This window comes from Schistocerca cancellata, chromosome 3 (genome assembly GCF_023864275.1).
Source record: "Schistocerca cancellata isolate TAMUIC-IGC-003103 chromosome 3, iqSchCanc2.1, whole genome shotgun sequence".
Taxonomy (NCBI): domain Eukaryota; kingdom Metazoa; phylum Arthropoda; class Insecta; order Orthoptera; family Acrididae; genus Schistocerca; species Schistocerca cancellata.
In genome coordinates this window covers 622,112,063-622,131,514 of record NC_064628.1, presented here as the reverse complement: position 1 = coordinate 622,131,514, position 19,452 = coordinate 622,112,063, and the positions used below count along the sequence as shown (strand labels likewise).

Sequence of the window (19,452 nt, the reverse complement as noted above, 5' to 3'; positions counted from 1 at the left end):
TGATTGCCTCAGCGGAAAGATAAATAAAGCCAAATTTCTTTGGCAAACTTGCAAAAATAACTTCACTGTTCTGCGAGGCGATTAATGCTTGACTGCTACTAACTTGGAAATAAAATAAATTCAGAAAACTGAAATTAATAATATATTTTTGCCCTCCATAAGTATGTGAATGTATTTTAAGTCACTTGATAGCTTCCGGCCACAGATATCCGTTTTGTTTTCATTTGACGTGGGAGCTGTACACGAAGAGAAGCAGCGAAATCACTTAACGTAAACACGGGTCACGTGGAGACTAACCCCCTCCCCACTGCAACTCAGACAACTCTGTGCAAGCACGAATCTGGCAGCTAGGGCGCGCGAGCAAAATTTTTCTCGTTTGCATCTGGCTGCTTGCTGCTACTACCGATACAGCTAACAGCCAAACTTCAAGTAGCGGGAAGCGGGAGAAGGTACTGCAAGGCGAGTCAAATGCGCATGTGCAACAGACCGCTGGCAACTGGTCAAACGAACCTAATGTGAACAGTTGTGTCGTCGTGCTCATAACAAGCAGTTTATTGTTACGAAGAATTACAGTCTGCGCCCTACGGCCTTTGACATATTTTTGCTATTTGCAGATGCTTGTGTGTGCACGGTGTTTTGTTGTTGTAAATTGCACATTTCCTTTGCCACTAAAATTTTATTTTTTTCCCTCTCGTTTACATTTTATTGCTGCAGTATCATTCTCCAGTAGCAGGATACAATAACATTCTTTGCTAGAGATCAGTTCTGCAGTCAACATTACAAAAATTTAACTGAAAGCTAAAACAATGAAAAATTCCCGGAATTCCGAAAAATTCCCGGGTTTTTCCTGGTTTTCTCCCGGACGAAAAAATTCCCGGGTTTTTCCCGGATTTCCCGGGTCGTATACACCCGGCAATGGGAAAGTGACATGAGGTGCTCCCCCATCTTGCATGAAAACAGTGGTTTCCACAAAGTTGTGCCCCTCCAAAGTAGGAATCACATGCTGAAAAAGGAGGTCTCGATAACATACTGACATCACAGTACACCTGACAGGCCCTCTGGGTGTATTCTCTTCAAAGAAGAATGGACCAAGAATAAATATGTTTGTGAACCCACTCAACACAATCACATATGGTGAGTGCAATGGCTCTTCATACACAACACACAGTCTAACAGTACCTCAAATTCGGCAGTTGTGTGTATTCACTGTACACACTGTAGTATAAAATGTGTCTCATCACTTAAAAGAATATTGCTCGGCCACATCATCAACTTCAATCCATGCCAGAAACTAAAGAGCAAATTCAGAACATTGTTGCAGATCATGAGGTTTCAACTGCTGCACTGTCTGGATCTTGTATGGGTACCAGAGTAACAGAGATCACAAAACTTTCCATACTGTTGACTATGGGATGGACAATTCTTGTGATACTGCATGGAGCACTAGCACTATCTGTGGCATGTGCTGCATGATCAGTTACAGCGACAGTAACCTCATTAATAACTTCCGTTGGGATAGGACGCCTTCCAAATACCACACCAAGCTCACCCAAGTTTTTGAATTTTATTATCATCATCTTTAAACCATTTACTGACATTGGGCCTCTCCTTGGACCTTTCAGTCAGTGATAATCTCTCAATGCAGCACTGTAATTACTGCCATTCACACAAAACAGTTTCACTAACAGCACATAGTCTCTCTTCTTGATAGCCATAATGTTCACTCAGCTGAGTGTATAGCACCACATTTGCACCTGGTGGCCAAAATTTAAAATAATTCTTTTACAGTGGAAATTGGTTCTGCATTAACCCATTGGCGTACCTATCAGTTTTGTAGCCATACGATAATTAAAGCCCACACTGGACCTGAGAAGCTGCACATTAATTATAACTGCCCAGTACTGAAGAATGACTTATGCTGTGTACTGATCTAATGTGGCATCAGATGATGATTGTTGATTACTATTGCTTCTCTCTTCATCATTGCACACCCCTTCTATGACCCTGTCACACACCCCAGCTATCATTACTACTCCTTGTCCAAGTTTGATGTGATTTGAGGTGATTAATGGTGGAAGACAGAAACAAAAGTGGTCTTAGCCCTCTGTTGCCCACACTGAAACTATTTATTGTGTGGCTTCACTCCCTGTGGTTCTAGTACAGCCAACTGGTACCCTTAAAAAGTATTAGGAGGCCCAGTTCCTTATTAGCCACTATTTCTTCAAGCTTTAATGTCGCGAATATTCTGTATCTTTTTACCTCTAGAGCTGTGCACTGGAAGATGAGGTATGGTATGGTTTCATCCTCATCACCACATAATGTACACTTAGGGCCTACTCCCTCTATATCCACCAAGTGTAGATGTTTCTTTAAGTTCATATGACAAGTCATTAGTCCTCCCATGAATTTAATGCATCTCTTGTTCAAGTCCAGGATTACAGAACTTCTCTTGCAACAAGGTTTTGGCATCATTAGCTTTTATTTTTCGATTATTGTCCAATGTTATATGTGCTGCCTCCTGGTCCAGCAACGTAGTTTTGATTTCACCATTGTCTTAGTGATGATTAGGATTGGTTCCAGTCCAATAAATGGAGTTGTCCTACCTGTCCTGATCAGTCTATCAACTTGTTTGTTGCAACTAATTCTTGAGTGGCGAGGGAGCCACAGCAGGTTTATCTTGTTGCAGGGACTTATGGGAGATTTCAGAGCTTCTGGGGTGCATAAATGTAGATGCTATGATCCTTGTAGCACATATACAAATTCTCCTCCTTGCACATTCTAATAGCAGATATTTCTGCCTGCTCGCTAGTCTAGGCCTTAATGACCATTTACTCCATTCCCAGCATCTTCATCTGTTTTCTACTCATCAGTAAACCAGAATATGACTCCTAAATGGTTTTGTGGTATATTCTTCTACTGCTCCCTTCTTCCAGTTGTTACAATGAAAGGTCTATTGAAGCAGTTGGAAGTTATCACATGGTCAGCCAGCATATCCCCAACCATTCCTACATTTACTACACTCACTATATTCGTGTGAGATTCAGGATATCATATAGGAATCCAGTTATTTCCATGCCCCTGCTTCTGTCTCCATTGAACCCAGAGGTGTAATGGAGGCATATCCAGCGTGGTCTCCATGCCAGCAGTGGGTGCGCTGTTAATTATTCCTGTTATGACTATGCAGGCCAATTCCCGTACCCTGCCAAGCTTCTTAGCAGCCATTTTCTGTTCCAATTTATTCCACAGTACTGTAGTCAAAAATTGCAGTAGGGCTTATTACAGTGGTGTACACACAGTACATACTCCATGGATTTAGACCTCAGTTTTTATCACAAGACCCACAAGTCATTCTAATGTTCACAAGTGCACCTTTTGCCTTGGAACATTTATTCTTTTATGGGGTGTCCATGGTAGTCTTGCAATCTGCTGGTAAAGTTTTGTCATGGAGCTTTACATTCCACTGTGTGTGCTGAATATGTTTCCTCTTAAATGGTATTACAACAGTTTTCTTGGGACTGACAATTAGATCCTGTTTTCTGCAATAGTTTTCCACAATGTACAACACACATTGTGCCATCATTCTAACAGTACTATCAATTTTTTTACATATTACTATGACTACATTGTTTGTATATCCTTGGCATCCATGGCATCTAGTATTTCTCTCTTCAATGAGTTCATTCATTAGAAAACCTCTCCTTGTGGAAGCCATCTGGTAGTGTTGATCACTATTTTCTCATTCTTCAAGGTGACTTTTACCTTTCTTCTACTTAGTATGGTCTTAATTCAGCTTCATATGGTGGTCTCAATGTCATGCTCTTCTGCATTTCTAACCATGGATTCAAGGTCGTCTAGCTACAAGTCACCTCATTATCCAGGAAGGCATGATATTCCTGGTTGATATGCGTGTTGGTTTAAGTGCCTAGGAACCTCAGTTAATGTCTTATCCCTAATGTGTACATTAACAAGTTTTTCTAAAGTCTTTAGAAGAAATGAGGACAGAATGATCAGTCTCATATCCTCTATGATCATCTCTTCCTGGCTTTGGAATGAGAACTATCCTTACTATTCCTGTTACTATGCTGACCCTAAACAGTCTACACAGGACCTAATTAAATCTTCTCCAGTTGGTTGCAGTAGAGCTGGAAAGAAACCATGTGGGCCTGGTGGCTTGAATGGCTGAAACGTTCTCATCACCCACTGGATTGTTTTTTAAATCATTACTTTCACTGGTGGATCCCCAATTTCTGTGTCTCTCAGGGACTGACTCCTAGTTTGTGTTATCTGCCAGAGCACAGTGAGGGAAGTGGGTCTTGAGTAGTACATCCAGCATCTCATTTGTTGTCCTCCTTCCTTAGAGTACCTCATGGACTAGTTGGTACTTTAGTGAGGATTTATGAAGTCTAACACAAGTACCTGTGCCTTCCACTTCTTCACAGAATACCTTACAGGATGACAGCTTCGTTTATTTGATCACAAGACTCTTTTTGACTTGCACACATGTCTCAATGACATTGCATAGAACATCATAAAATACAGACACTGCAAAATAGTATTACATGCCTAGACAGGCCCCGACAATAATAGTGCAGGATTCAAAGTAAGTGCTTGAGTGCAGGATGTGGACACATGGTGACGTATGAAGTATACTGAAACATTGGTGCATACTCTTGCGTAAGGTGGCTTACTAGTGTAATTTTTCCACTGCCAGAAGCTCTATGTCATGCCACTAAGTTAAAACCCTGTGCCGGTACACAGCATATGGTTTAGATTAGTGCCTTCTAGTTTGCATACTTACCTCGTGCATTAGCTTTTGGGTTAAGCAGAGTTTCTGGGAACAAGTATCTGTAGGTACATACATCTACTTCAGTAGACAAATTTATTTCTATTTAAGAGCTTACCGTCTCAGGGTATAGTGAGGAATCTGCAGGGCAGTTTTTAGTGTTTCTCCATTCTCCTCATTATATTTTGCATACATTCCAAATTTCATTAGCACCATTTGAGATCTTATATCTATTTTTTACACACAACAATATGGCTACGGAATGTGCTCATTGTGAGTGGACACAAGGAGAAATGGCCGCTGTCCATAAACAGCTCGAAGCTGCATTGACTACTGTTGACATGCTTCTGGCTAACGTTCATTCTTGTGGCTATATTGGAGCACTGGTGATGAGATCTGCAACACATTTGATGGTACTGGAATCTCCTGTGGTGACCCAGGTGTCACTGCATCTTCTGATATGCAACATCTGACCGGTCCAGCCTTGCTCAAGAGTAGGTGCATACAGTGGTGGCTTCACATGACACTGGGCAGAAGGCAAAAGAGGTATGGGATGCCTGTTCTGTTGGGCCAGAGGCTGATTTTCCTGCCCAGTCCAGACAAATGCAGAGGGTGGGTATGCTTGTCATTGGGAGCTCCAATGTTAGGTGGGTGGTGGAGCCCGGCTAGGCAGGAAAGAATGGCAGTGTGCACTTAGTATGTTTGCTGGGGGTGGGGGGGGGGGGGGGGGGAGCATTATCCATGATGTGGAGGAGGCCCTGACGGCAGCTGGCAGCTGTCAAGCACACTGCGTGCAACCAGCTGCATATAGCAGCACATGTCAGTGCGAATGATGCTTGCCGCATGGGTTCTGAGGGCATCCTTGGCTTCTTATGGCAGATGGCAGATTTGGCAAGGGCAACTACCACTGCATTTGGGGTGCAGGCTAAGCTGTCTGTCTGTAGCATCATACCCAAGGTTGATCTCGGTCCTCTGGTTTGGAGCAGAGTGGAAGGCCTAAACCAGAGGCTCAGACAAATCTGCGATGATATCGGACATGAATTTCTCGACCTCTTCCATAGGATGCAGGACTGTTGGATTCCCTTAATAGGTCAGGCATGCACTACATGCAGGAAGTGGCTACTAGGTTAGCAGAGTATGTGTGGCATTTACATGGGGCTTTTTTAGGTTAGGGAAACCCTCCCTTGGGATCAAAGATGATATGCATGATAAATTTGTCAAAATGTCCTCAGGGAATGTTTGTTGTTGCTGATCAGAGATTGGAAAGGTTAATATGGCTTTAGCAAACTCCAAGAGCATCCAAGGAAAGGTCCCAGAATTAGTATTGCTTACTGAAGGTTATAACACAGATACAGTATTAGGAACAGAAAGTTGGTTGAAACATGATGTTAATGACAATGAAATCCTACATTCAGATTGGAATATTTATTGAAGGATAGATTAGTTGCCAATGGTGGTGGCATGTTTATTGCAGTAAAGAATTCTATAAAATGTAGTGAGGGTATCACGGATTCAGATTGTGAATTAATCTGAGTGAAGTTAAGTATCAAATATCTGTCAAAAATGGTAATCAGATGCTTTTATAGACTATCTTGATCAGGAGCTGTAATGGCAGAGCACTTTAGACAGAACTTGCAGTGTAAGAATTAATCTGACATTGTTCTGGATGTCTTGTCCAAAAATTACTTTGAGTATATAGAGAACCAACTCGTGAGGGTAACATCTTAGACCTCCTGACAACAAACAGACCTGAACTTATTGAATCAGTCAACATAGAGGGAAGTATCAGTGATCAAAAGGCTGTGATAGCATCTTTGATAATGGATCTTATAAAGAATGTTAAGAAAAGTTGATGAGGACGAAGATGCTGAGAACAAATGGAAAAAACTCAAAGGCATTGCACAATATGTCCTAGACAAGTATGTTCCAAGTAAGGAATTAAGGGATAAAACTTCACCTCAGATTTAACAGAAGTAAAAACATAGTTGACAAACAAAAGCTGAACAAAGTGAAAATGAGCATAGGGTGAGCAATGAGAAAAGTGTTCAGTGACTTTGAAAGTAAAACATTGTCTATCAGTCTGAGTAAAAGCCCTAAGAGGTTTTGGTTGTATTTAAAATCAGTAAGTGGGTCAAATCGTCTGTTCATGCACTCAGTGACCATACTGCCACCGAAACGGAAGATAACAGAGAGAACGCCAAAATACTGAATTCCATGTTCCGAAATTGTTTCACCAAGGGAGATCTTAACACGGCCTCCTTTCAATCATCATACAAACATTAAAATGCCAGATACTGAGATAACCAATTACGGAATAGAAAACAACTACAATTGTTTAGTAGTGGAAAGGTGTCATGACCAAATTTTACAAAGTTTACACAAAAGAACTTGCTACCCTTGTAGCAGTAATTTATCATAGATCACTTGAGCAACGAAGGGGACCTACAGACTGGAAGTCCAATCTCCCTCCTGTCCACTTTCACTAAAGTCCTTGAGAAACTACTGCACTCCAGAATTGTAAGGCACCTAGAAAACTTTGGCATCATAAGTGATAGACAGTTCGGTTTCCAGAAAAGTATGTCCACGACTGAGGCCATATTTTCTTTCACAAATGATATACTGGAATCCCTAAATAATAAAATGAAGGCAGTTGGAATATTTTGTGATCCGTCCAAAGCCTTTGACTATGTGGACCACAAAATACTCCTCAACAAAGCACGCCACTATGGGATCACTGGGGCACTGGGAAGCTGCCTAAAATCCTACCTCCAAAACAGGAAGCAGAAGGTAATTCTCAATGGGAGCAATAAAGAGGGAGAGGTAGTAGTCAGACTGGAGCACTGTACTCCATGGAGTACCCCAGGGATCCATCCTTGGTCCGTTGCTGTTTCTGACATACGTAAATGACCTACCTTTTTCATGCAATACATGCAAGTTCACCATGTTTGCTGACAACACCAGCATTTTGATTAGTAACAAACAGCTCACTGATATAGAGGTTGATGCCAACAAAATACTTACAGTACTATTAACCTGGTTCCAAGTGAACTCACTCACAGTAAACCTGAGCAAAACAAATTATATCCATTTCAGCCTTGACCACAAACTCCCCCAGGAGATTACTGTTTTAAATAACAATAATCAGATAGAAAGGGTACACTGCACCAAATTCTTAGGCCTCCACATAGACAGTAGGCTCAACTGGGACCACCATGTCCTCGAGACTGTAAAAAGGCTGTCCTCAGCAATTTTTGCCATTAGGACAATCTCACAATTTGGACACATAAATGTCACGAAGTCCACATACTTCGCATACTTCCACTCCATTATGTGTTATGGCATCATCTTCTGGGGCAATTCACCCTCATCTAAAACAATCTTCCTCATGCAGAAGAAAGTAGTCCGTATAAAGTGCAGAGTACCCCCGAGAACCTCCTGCCGTACGCTCTTTAAAAAACTTGGAATACTTTCCACAACCTGCCAGTATATGTTTTTCCCCTAATGAGTTTCTTGGTTGACAATCCTGCCCACTATGAAACCAATGAAAGCTGACCTCCACTTTGAACTAAAAAGTTTAACTCGGGTACAGAAAGGAGTGCATTACTCCAGTGTCAAAATATTTAACTTATTACTGAGCTATATAAAAAGTCTACGAAGTAACAGTGCATCATTCAAAAACAATCTAAAGACATATTTAATTGAGAAAACGTTTTACTCACTTGATGAATACTTCAACAGAGAAAAGTGGTCTTTGTATGTATTTATATTTACTATTGTTTGTTTATGTTCTTTTTGTTCCTATTTGTAACCATATACTTACTGTGACAAATAGGCTTTTGCAATGTGATAAACTTTGCATAATGTATTATTCCTATGACTTTATTTTAGTTCATTATTATTTTTGCAAGTCTTATGTAATTTATGTCTAGTTCTGCTCTTGTAAACTAATTGATACCATGGTCTGTGAACATATATTACTCAAGTTGTTCTACATCCTAGTGTCATACGCATAACAGGATCTATGGAATTTGTAGATAAATAAATAAATAAAATAAATAAAAGGGTTGTAGGATAGAGGCACGCAATTATAGACCAATACTGTTGATGTCAATCTGCTGTAGAATTATGGAACATGTTTTATGCTCAAGAATTATGATGTTTTTTGGAGAATGAAAATCTCCTCTATAAAAAACAACATTGATTCCGCAAACAGAGATCCTGCGAGACTCAGTTCGCTTTGTTCCTCCGTGAGATCCACAGCGTTATAGACAACTGCACTCAGGTTGATGCCATGTTCCTTGACTTCAGGAAGGCATTTAAGTACAAAGTGTCAAATGCTCTTAAGTCTGTTCACAGATGATTGTGGTTGTCTATAACAAAGTAGGAATGCCAGAAGATAGTAACGATTTGCAGAATGACCTCCAGAGAACTGATGAATGGTGCAGGCTCTGGCAGTTGACCCTGAACATAAATAAGTGTAACATGTTGCGCATATATAGGAAACTATTGATGACAAACCCCTGGAAACGGTATCTATCAAATGTATGGGAGTAACTATCCAGAGTGACCTTAAGTGGAGTGACTGCATAAAACAAATAGTGGGAAAAGCAGATGCCAGACTCAGATTCATATGAAGAATCTTAAGGAAATGTAACTCATCCATGAGGGAAGTGGCTTATAAGGTGCTTGTTCGACCAGTTCTTGAGTATTGTTCATCTACTTAGGATCCCTACCAGGTACGACTGACAGAAGAATAGAGAAGATCCAATAAAGAGTGGCTGTTTCGTCATGAGATCATTTAGCTGGTGCAAGAGTGTTATGGAGATACTCAACAAACTCCTCTAGCAGATGTTACAAGAGAAGTGTTGTGAATCACAGAGAGATTTACTATTGAAATTTTGAGAGAGCACTTTCCAGGAAGAGTCAGGCAACATATTACTTCCCCCCCACCCTACTTGTGTCTCGCATAATGACCACAAGAAGAAAATTCGAGAAATTAGAGCTAATATGGAGGCTTACTAACAGTCTTTCTTCCCACACACTACTTGTGAGCAGAACAGGGTTGGAAGGCTCAGTTAATGGTACAAAAAGGTACCCTCCACCATTAGGTAGCTTGCAGAGTATGATGTAGAAGTACACAGATATTCAAAAATAGTATTATATCAATTACTTCTTCCTTTCTTCTGTTCCTGAAGATAGGTCCCCTACCCCTGTTCAAGATTTCCAAATTATTTTCTGGTATAAATTTGAGTATGTGCTCACCTCTGTTGTTGATGTTGCTGCTTCCCCACATGGGGTTGTGGGCATTGGCATTACAACCGGCCAGCAATTATTCAGTCTACTGTGAGCAGCTGTCTACTAGCCTCCTCATCTCCTGGGAAGTAATAGTCCTCAGAAGGAAGTAAGTTGAGGTCAATACAGTTCCCATGTGCTTCCTTCCTCATGTTGTTTCATCCTGATCGTCACTAAGTCCCCGGAAAAGAAATCAGCCAACGGCATGAATGAAATTTCATTCTTGATATGGACACATGTTCTAGAGTTCTTTAGGTTTCTAGAGAAAATCAACTTACCTCCAGTTCCTCCAACACCTGAAATGCCGTTTTTGTATTGATAGGGTTCCTGGATCAGGGCCACCTCCATCTCCTACCTCCCCTGGAGACGACTCAGGGTGGCAGTTGTCCCTTTACTGTGTTGCTGGTTTACCTGTAACACTTGCGGCTTCCAACTTGCCACCATGGCTGCTTCCAGTGTCTTTGATTATCCTAATGGCAACCTGCGAGAGTCATAAGCGCAATTTCAGGACCAGTTCTTGTATTGGCATCAGGGATTTTTCACTGAATACTGGTAAACATCCAGTCCTCTGTTGAGACCCTTCAGTTCTGCACTGTACTTTCTCATACAATCTTAGGTGGGGCATCTTTAAGAAGTTTCAGTATTCAAATTTATATCTTTGCAATCTTCAACAGCCCAGCCACTGTCTTGACCAACAGCGTCCCCTCCTACTGCAGAGTTACCTTGGACATCATCTCCTTAAACCAATTCACTGTTTATATCCCTTCACAGACAAAGATAAGAGTACCATTGTCGAACAGACACACCTGGATTTGGGTCCTGGACTTGCATCCTCCACAAACTTCTCAAAGAGATCCACCTGCCCCGAAATTATACTCATCAGTGGATATCTCTGTTGGATAACTGCCATCCTAAAAGCTGAGATGCAGTGCTATAGGTCTGTTTCCCTATTTCTTGCCTTCGCTTTTTCTGGATCCAGTTATCCTGAGAAAAGGGAACAGTAGACCCCTCTTATGTTTTCTTGGTTCCTGTCTTAAGAGATAGAAGGGGGTCTGATTACTGCATTAACTCTGAGACCGTTTGTTTTTGAGGTTTTCGGTCTAAGACTTTTTTATTTCTTCCATTTATGTTTAGGAAGCCATTCTTAGCTTTCTTTTTTATTTGTTTGTTGAGAAGTTTCCTCCTGTGAACCTGGGACCAGGATTTGATCTTGACCTATTCCAACTCCTCAGCAATTGTATCCTCTTCTTGGACTGGTCTGTTGCCCGATACAACTGCAGTAACAGCTTCCATGTGATCCAACCCAATGCTTTGGTGTTTGAGGCCTCATGAAGTCCCTCAGCTTTTGTTTTGTTTTCCTTGTTCTCCATTTTGGTCCCTGCAGTGTAGGACTAATTACTCAGGGAGCTTACCTGGTACCCTCAGGCATTTTTAATGACACCTCTTCCCATGTGCCACACACACCTTGCCGTGGAATTGGGGAAGACTATGGGAGCGGATATGGGAGAGATGGAGATTGTGGGACATTCTTTGTATGCTTCATCCACTGAGGCCTGGTGGCATGGGAGACTATGCCAGTAGCTGCATAGCCGTAAGCTTCATGCGAACATACAAGCCTCTCTGCCGGTATGGTTAGTTCTTGAACAAGGTGATGTCCTCAGGAGAGATGTCAAAGTTTAACTCCAGAAAAATGGTGGAATGATTCCTCAGAAAATGCACAGTCAAATTTCTTCTCCATCCTTCCCAAATCTGAGCTTGTGCACCGTCTCTGAAGACCTTACTGCCAATGGTATGTTAAACCATTACCTTCCTTCCTTCCTGGCACAGGATGAAATGTATGATATAAAATTTGCTTATTAAGTTCATTCTCATGATTTAAGGAAATGGAAATGTTTCACTTAGTTCATCAACAGTGCTAGAAGCTAATGGCGAACCAAAGGAACTACTATACCAATTATACTGTTGGCAAGACATGAGATTTTAGAGCTATTGTGGATTTATTCATAATATTCTGATCACAAATTATGTACTTGTCCTTAATTGAGCAAACATATCTAGTTGATTATCATACAGTGATCATCTTGTCTCTCTTGTTTTTTCTTCCAGGCTGGGAGTATGCTTTATTTCAATTACCAGATGGACGCGAAGGAAGCATACACTTGTGGCTTAGTCAGTCATTTATTCAAAACAAATGATCTGCCAAATGTACTACAGAAACTGGAAGAAGCCTCCACTCTGCCTGTCAAGGTGACGTATTCTGTTAACACTGACACTGGAAAGATCATTATGATTTTGAAGCCCCACAAAATTCAGTCATTTTAGTGATAAAAAGCTAGTTTACAAATAATGGCTAGATCGAAGCTTGACTTTAGTGCATGTGTAGTTGCTGAAGTGATATTGCACACTTGTTTGCAGTTAGTAATAATATTACAGAAACAAGTACAACAATGGGCTTTGTATTGTGGTAATATATTTAATATTTCATAAAAAAAGCAGTGACACATTTTACATTAGTTTAGAGGATACAAAATTACTGAATGTGTTACTTTATTTTACTTTGAAGTTTCCATTCACTTTAATACCAGTGTAGCAAACTCAACTTACTCTAATCCAAATTTCTTCTGTACTGGCAGTGAAAACAAGCACAGTAAACATCTTTCATTGAAGATGCTTGCTAAGTTGATATTTATGTACCTAATGAACATTTATATATAATACACCTGTTTATTTCATAGATAATGTCATGGAAAGGATATCCTTCTCTAGATCTCTTCTTAAGAACACCAACCTTTCAGCAAGAGAAAGGACATCCACACACAGCCTTATCCTTTTCATGATGCTGTTGTTATTCCAACCTGGACTTTCCAGTGTTTCATCTCATAAACAAACACCATGGACAGTCAGTTTGGATAATAAAATAATCCCACACTTATAATTTTTCATTAAATTGATAATATTAAATTATTTGTATAGATGAAATACGTTTCGTCACAATGGACAAGTGTGGAAACAGATGTGGCTGGTTTTTGGCACTGTTGTAGTCCTTCACAATAATGGAGAATGAGCTAATGAGTGATCTTAAAACTCAAAGCTGACTTGTAGTAGTATGGGCAGATTTTGAACAGATGAGAGCTGCAACTGAGGAAACCAGTATCAGGAACAGGGTATGTGACAGTAATGTGTGAAAACCTGGCAACTCATGCAAAAAGTTTAAGAGATGTTGAAAGTATACTGGCTGTGGTCTAAACATTTCCAGTTGCTTCAGCTCTCTGGAGAATGTAGAAAATAGCATGCAGACAAACAAAGGGATTCAAGAACAGTGCAAATTAAGTCTAAGCAGTTCCTACCAAGTTGTCATGGGCAGAGAATGTCAGAATTCATACTGAGCTCCCTGGATAGTGAATATGACGTAATTAAGAACCTTTAAGCAAAGTGTTGGACTCAGAAATATCACATTTGATTTAGGATATTTAAGGAAATATTTTTGTAAAGAAAATACATAGTGAATATTGGGCAGATTGTTAACACCATGGGCAGTAAACTCAACTACCCAATTGAGGATGACATCAGGCACATCACTGAGAATGCTCCTCTCACTAATCTGAAGCTTATACATTCTTTGAGCAATGTGACATGCCCTGGATAAAACACTGTGTTGAACTTATAAAGAAGGAGCTTCAGGAGTTACTCAGCAGGATGAGATGATCATATATGGGTGGCTACTTTCTATCACCACTCACTCTGCAACACTGCACACAAGGTCTATGTCTGAATGTTTCCAGTGTTAAGTTATTTGCATGACTGATTTCTAGAAGCACGTATATCCAGAATACTGCATGTCAAATCCCTGTGATTTTTAATGTTTTCACTATGGCCTGTTGTAGGATACAGGTTTCCAAAGAGACGGAGGTGCTGAATAGCTGTTGACATAATAGCAACAATTTATGATTTTTTTTAAAAAATGCTTCAACTTTTACAGCACAAAGGGTAAAAATTGTCAACAGTTATTGAGCCCCTTGGTCTTTTTGGAAGCCTGTACCCTGCAAAAGGCCTAGTGTTCCTGCAACATTTTTTATTGTATCTGTCTGCAGCTCAGTGCCTCCCCTATATGGTGAGTTGCAATGCAGTCTTTCTGTATTGTTGTTTATCAATACTATTGTTCTAATGCATTTATTTGCCATGTGACCATATTTTTGTAAGTAATTTTCAATAAATAGAAGTTTCTGTTTTACTTCTGTACATGAAAGAGTTAAGAAATTTATCAGAAACCTAAATATGATGCAGATGAATCCAACTGTATTAAACACTGTATCACCTTTCTTCGCCTTGAAATACCCCCCCCTCCCCCTTTTATAAATGCTCTTTTTTGCACTGTAAATGTATTTTGCCATTTTTGGAAAATAACTGTAGAATTTTATGGTACTTGCAGCAGTTGATTGTTAACTGTTCCTTAGACCTTGTTTCCCTTTTACATAGCGATTTCTATTTGTTGTACTAAAAACTTTATTTGTATATCTGTGCCACTGTTAAATTTTAACTTTGTTCATTTAGAAGAAAACTAGACAAAGTATTAAAAGTATACATTTAAAAACCAGTGAAATATTCAGCAGCATTGTCTGCTTCATAAATATCTTTCCACAAGTGTTCTCTACACTCTATAATAGAATGACTCATTATGCTTTTGTTACATATTATTTCACTTTTATGATGTCAACATGACTTCTCAGAGTGCTTAATTTACACTTCTCAGAATGCTTAATTTACAATACATGACAAATCAGGCTCAGATAAACCATTTACTATCTATTTTACATAAAATTCACTGCAGGTGTTTGTATCTAACTTGAAGAAGTTGTCAGTGGTTGTGGGACAGTGACAAATTATGGTCAGACAAGTAACTTAGCATTTTGTTTCACATGTTGCTATGTTGTTCAAAGCAAATGTTTTGGTCTAAATAGTAGTGTCAATTACTGTTGCAGAATGATATCTAACTCTCGTTGTAAATTTTACCATGGAAAATAATCTGAAGCTGCATAATGCCGCAAGCTGTGCTACATACAAAGTGGTGTAGTGGCATCACTGGTTGGCATGCTGCTGGTTACCAGTATTTCTCATTTCTAGAAGGTTCTCAAAATTTCTTATGTTTGTACATTCTGGAATATTTGATGTTTGTGTAACTGCACTCTCTGAACGAGGGATTCAGTTTCTGACTGGACGTTAGTCCTTCCAATGCTACAAGTTGTTCTTCACTGATGATCCTGCTTTCGTATTTGGACTCTAGTGTGGTTACAAACCGACATTGTTTGGTGAAGATGCTGTGTATTTCAAAACATTTATATCACCGTGGCTCCAATTACATAATGTACAGGAACCAGGAAACATGACGTGTTTGGCAAATGCATACTTTTATTTGGATGGCACAGCCGAGCACTGAATCGAGTACAACCAAGAAAAGTGCAACAGCTGTGATAAATTCCAGCCCAAACTGAAGAAAATATTTGGCAAAAATCAGTAGCACCCGCTTAACAGAAGAACAATTGAAGAAGGTGATCCAACATTATGGGAAACTGACGGTTCTACACATAGAATGTTTTAGTCCTACACCATATTGCAAATGCGAATAAGACAGAAGATAACAAAATGTCACCCTTGATGAAAGGATTTGCAGGATACATGTACCACGCTCTTGTGTGTCACAGCAAAGGTACTGAAGTGATGCCAGCACACTATGAAAATGCAGCAGAAAAGAGTTGAATGAAAGAGGTTTGACTGATTACCGAATGTGGTTCCTATGTCAGTTACGGAAGATCACTATGGCCTCACCTCTCTCATGTGTCAGGTAGTAAGAGAAGAGAGTCAGCAATTTATGGCAGCCATCAGTGTCATATCAAATACACAAGAGACAGCAGCCATGAATGTCAGCCCCACCTGGCAGGCAGTAAAGGAGGATCTCGAAAAAGAGGTGCATCCATGTTTAGCACCCATCTCTGCCACCAGTCGAATGTGCCAGGAACAAGGGACTCAGCCAAATCAGACTTATGTCACAGCCAACAAGCAACAGACCACCTCCTGACCGACTAAAGGTAAAACAAACTCCTCTACCAAGTGTAATGCCCTGCAAATAACAGACATTTGGAGGACAGCACGTTGGTATGTTTCCACTGGACCCGTACAGTACTGCAGGGAAAAGACAAGTTTTTGAAGAGCACTAAACCACCAGACCATCACAACAGTTCTATTTACATCAATCAATTGCGGATGATTATAGTCGACCTGTGGAGTGAACCCCATCACTGTACCATGGACAAAGTTGCTCCCCAACATGCTGTAGCCATTTCCTATTGCCATAAGAGGTACCCCCACAACCAAATTCTAAAAAACTAAGTGATGTGACCACCTGTGGAGGCGAGGCCATCACAGATAATGGCACACAGATGTGTCACAAAATCATGAGAAAAGATGTCTACCCATTGTTGCACACCATTGACACCCTCGAGGGCTTGAGAAGAGCAAATTGTTTCTTAGCCTTGGATCAAGGTTGATGTGGGTGACTGGCAAAAGACTGCTTTTGTAACTCCAGACAGACCCTATGAGTTTAAAGTTATGCCATTTGGACAATGTAACCCTCCAGTTACTTCTAAGCTATGTTGACAACCTGTTTGCTCACCTTGAATGGATGACGTGTTTTGCTATCTGGATGACATTGTTGGTGTTTTTTTAAGACATTTGAAGAATATCCACCCCCACCTGATAACTGTGTTGTGTTCAGATGGCAGGTCTACACCTGGAATGGAAAAAGTGCTTCCTGCTGCCCAAGAAACAAAAATTTTGGGGGCACTTAGTGAATGATGACAGAGTCCATTTCAAACCGGAGAAAATAAGACCAGTCACATATTTTTAGACTTATCAGCACATTCATGATGTGAGAAGTTTTCTTGGCACTTGTTTGTACTATCAATGATTCATAAAGGAACTCCATACCTCGGCACATCTGCTACGGGAGATGCTAAATTTTCTCCAAACAAGGTGCAAGAAATATCTGCCCTTGTTCTTCAGGAGGTGCTAACATCTTCTCCAGTTCTAGCATTGTATGATGAGAATGCTGAGACAGAAATTCACATTGATGCCAGCAATTATGGGATAGGTGTAGCTCTGGTACAAATCCAGGAATGTGCTGATAAAGCTGATAGCGTATGCTTCCTGAAAACTCTTCAAGCCCAAGAGGAACAACTCTACAACTGAAAAAGAGTGCCTTGCAGTTGTTTGGGCTATCAGCAGGTTCCTGGTGTATTTATTTGCAAACCATTACTCTTTGTCTTGGATTACCATTTTCTATGCTGAATGACTATCTTGAAGGATCCACAAGTCAAATGGCAAGAAGGGCACTGATGCTTGAGGAATACATCATCACAGTGGTATATAAAAAGGACACAAGGATGCTGACTGCCTTTCAAGGAATTCTATGGCAGGAGGACAGAAGCTTGGACCTAATCTAAGGCATTACTGCATTAAATGTTATTACTGCTGGACAGAGGGACATCTGTGGTCCCCTATCGTGAAGTATTTTGATGATACCGCAACCTGTGGCCACCAGAGATTCTAGACTTAATTAGACGCTGGCATCACTGGCGAGGTCCCTACTTACTCATCATTTGCCATGTCAGCCATTGTAAGGAATTCCAACAACAGAAGCATGTGTCACAGTTACCTCTGGGGGATCTGGTACCAATTCAGTTTGCAGTTCCGGAATGCAAGGTTCCTTGCAGATGACATATTTTACAGCATGAATCACCCCATGTGATGATCTCTGATAATGAAAAAAAATTCAGTCTAGACTAATATCATAGATAATTTTATGTTGCGACATCACCCACAGGATGACAACTGCCTGCCACCCACAGACATATCATCTTGTAGAATGCCTGAGTAAGACATTGGCAGATAAGCTTCCATTGTCTGTTGACATCTAACAAAGATTGGGATACAGTACTATCTGTCATGACATTCGCATACAACACAGCGAAACAAGGCAATACAGGCTTTACCCCATTCCTTCTGCCACCTGCATGTGAGGCCGAAACAACAATGGATATACTGATCCCATTTCAACAAGATGATACTCAGGATGACTATGTGAAACATCTCATCATCATGTCCAAAGTAACAAGATATCTGCCTCACATACGGGCCCTTGACACCCAAGAGAAAAACCAGCAGCACCATAACACAAGTACTGCCCAGTCAGATAGAGCCTGGGAGACTTGGAATGGATTTTTATGACTGTGCAGAAAGCAAGACCATCAGAGAAGTGACTAAAGTGCTACTTTAGGCCATATTATATCCTTCATTGCTCGTTGGATGTCACATACAAAGTTGACGATTATGACTGTTTATCATGAAGACAAAAGTGCAGAGACACTGGTCCATGAGTTCCGTATGAAGTCCTGAGGTGCAAATATCGACACTGGAGGCTCCTCATTCAAGGAAACTGAAGACTTGCATCAATAGGAGAGGTTTCCTTTCTAGCTTGTCAGAGTGAAGAGGATGTGACATCTTGAATGAGAACTTCTGAAACACTAGGTCACTGTTTCTCCAGGAGAGGGAGCAATGCTGCAAACTGTGTTGTGTGTAATGTGGCGTAGTGAATAATATTGCTCATTGGTGAGCTGCAGGTCTCCAGTTCAAACTGGACCACCAGCAATTGTTTGTCATTTAGTATTTATCATTTTTGGAAGGTTTTCAAAATTTGTTATGGTTGGTGTTGTCATAAAAGTACATTCTGTGCTAAGTATTGTACTTCATTGACAACCTCGCTTTCAGATTTGGACTTGATTCTGGTTACAAGGTGACAATATCAAGAAGTCTACGTGTCCGTGTACTACCAGTCAGGAAATCAATGTTGAAGTCACCAAAAATAAAAGAGTATCCAGTTAAGTCTGCAGAATTTATTTAACAATAACTACTAGCCTGTGTGTTTGGATAAATATTCAGTAATTTTTAGGAATGGGGTTTGACTCTCATTTTTATATACATACCTGGTACCCCTTTCCCCTCCTTCGGTTTACAATAATGTATTAGCTTTCCTACATCCAAATGTTGTGGTGATGTCCCATGTGATGTTCAGAGAAGTAAAGCGTATCTGCTAATATTTTATATGTCCTTTCATTTTCCTGCATTGTTATTAGAAGTTTATCAGGCAAATCTGCAGAATTGTCCAAGCTGCACTATATTGCTTTGCTAGTAGCTGTTATCCATGCAAACATGGATAACATGAATACAGCTTTGGTCAGATTAGATGCTGCTGACAATTACCCATTCAACTCACCTCGTGCACTACAACCTTAATGTGGTGAGGTGGTCTCTATGCTTCAGTGATC

General features: G+C 40.4%; 1 protein-coding gene across 2 annotated transcripts in view; it reads left to right on the top strand.

The window, feature by feature from the left end:
- The window catches only part of LOC126175533 (enoyl-CoA delta isomerase 2-like), a 149,710-nt gene that overhangs the window by 113,134 nt on the left and 17,124 nt on the right, over positions 1-19,452 (top strand). For both annotated transcript variants that reach the window (XM_049922366.1, XM_049922365.1), the window contains exon 6: positions 12,182-12,322. In XM_049922366.1, the coding sequence (XP_049778323.1) occupies positions 12,182-12,322 (141 nt within the window). The remainder of the gene's footprint in view (positions 1-12,181; positions 12,323-19,452) is intronic.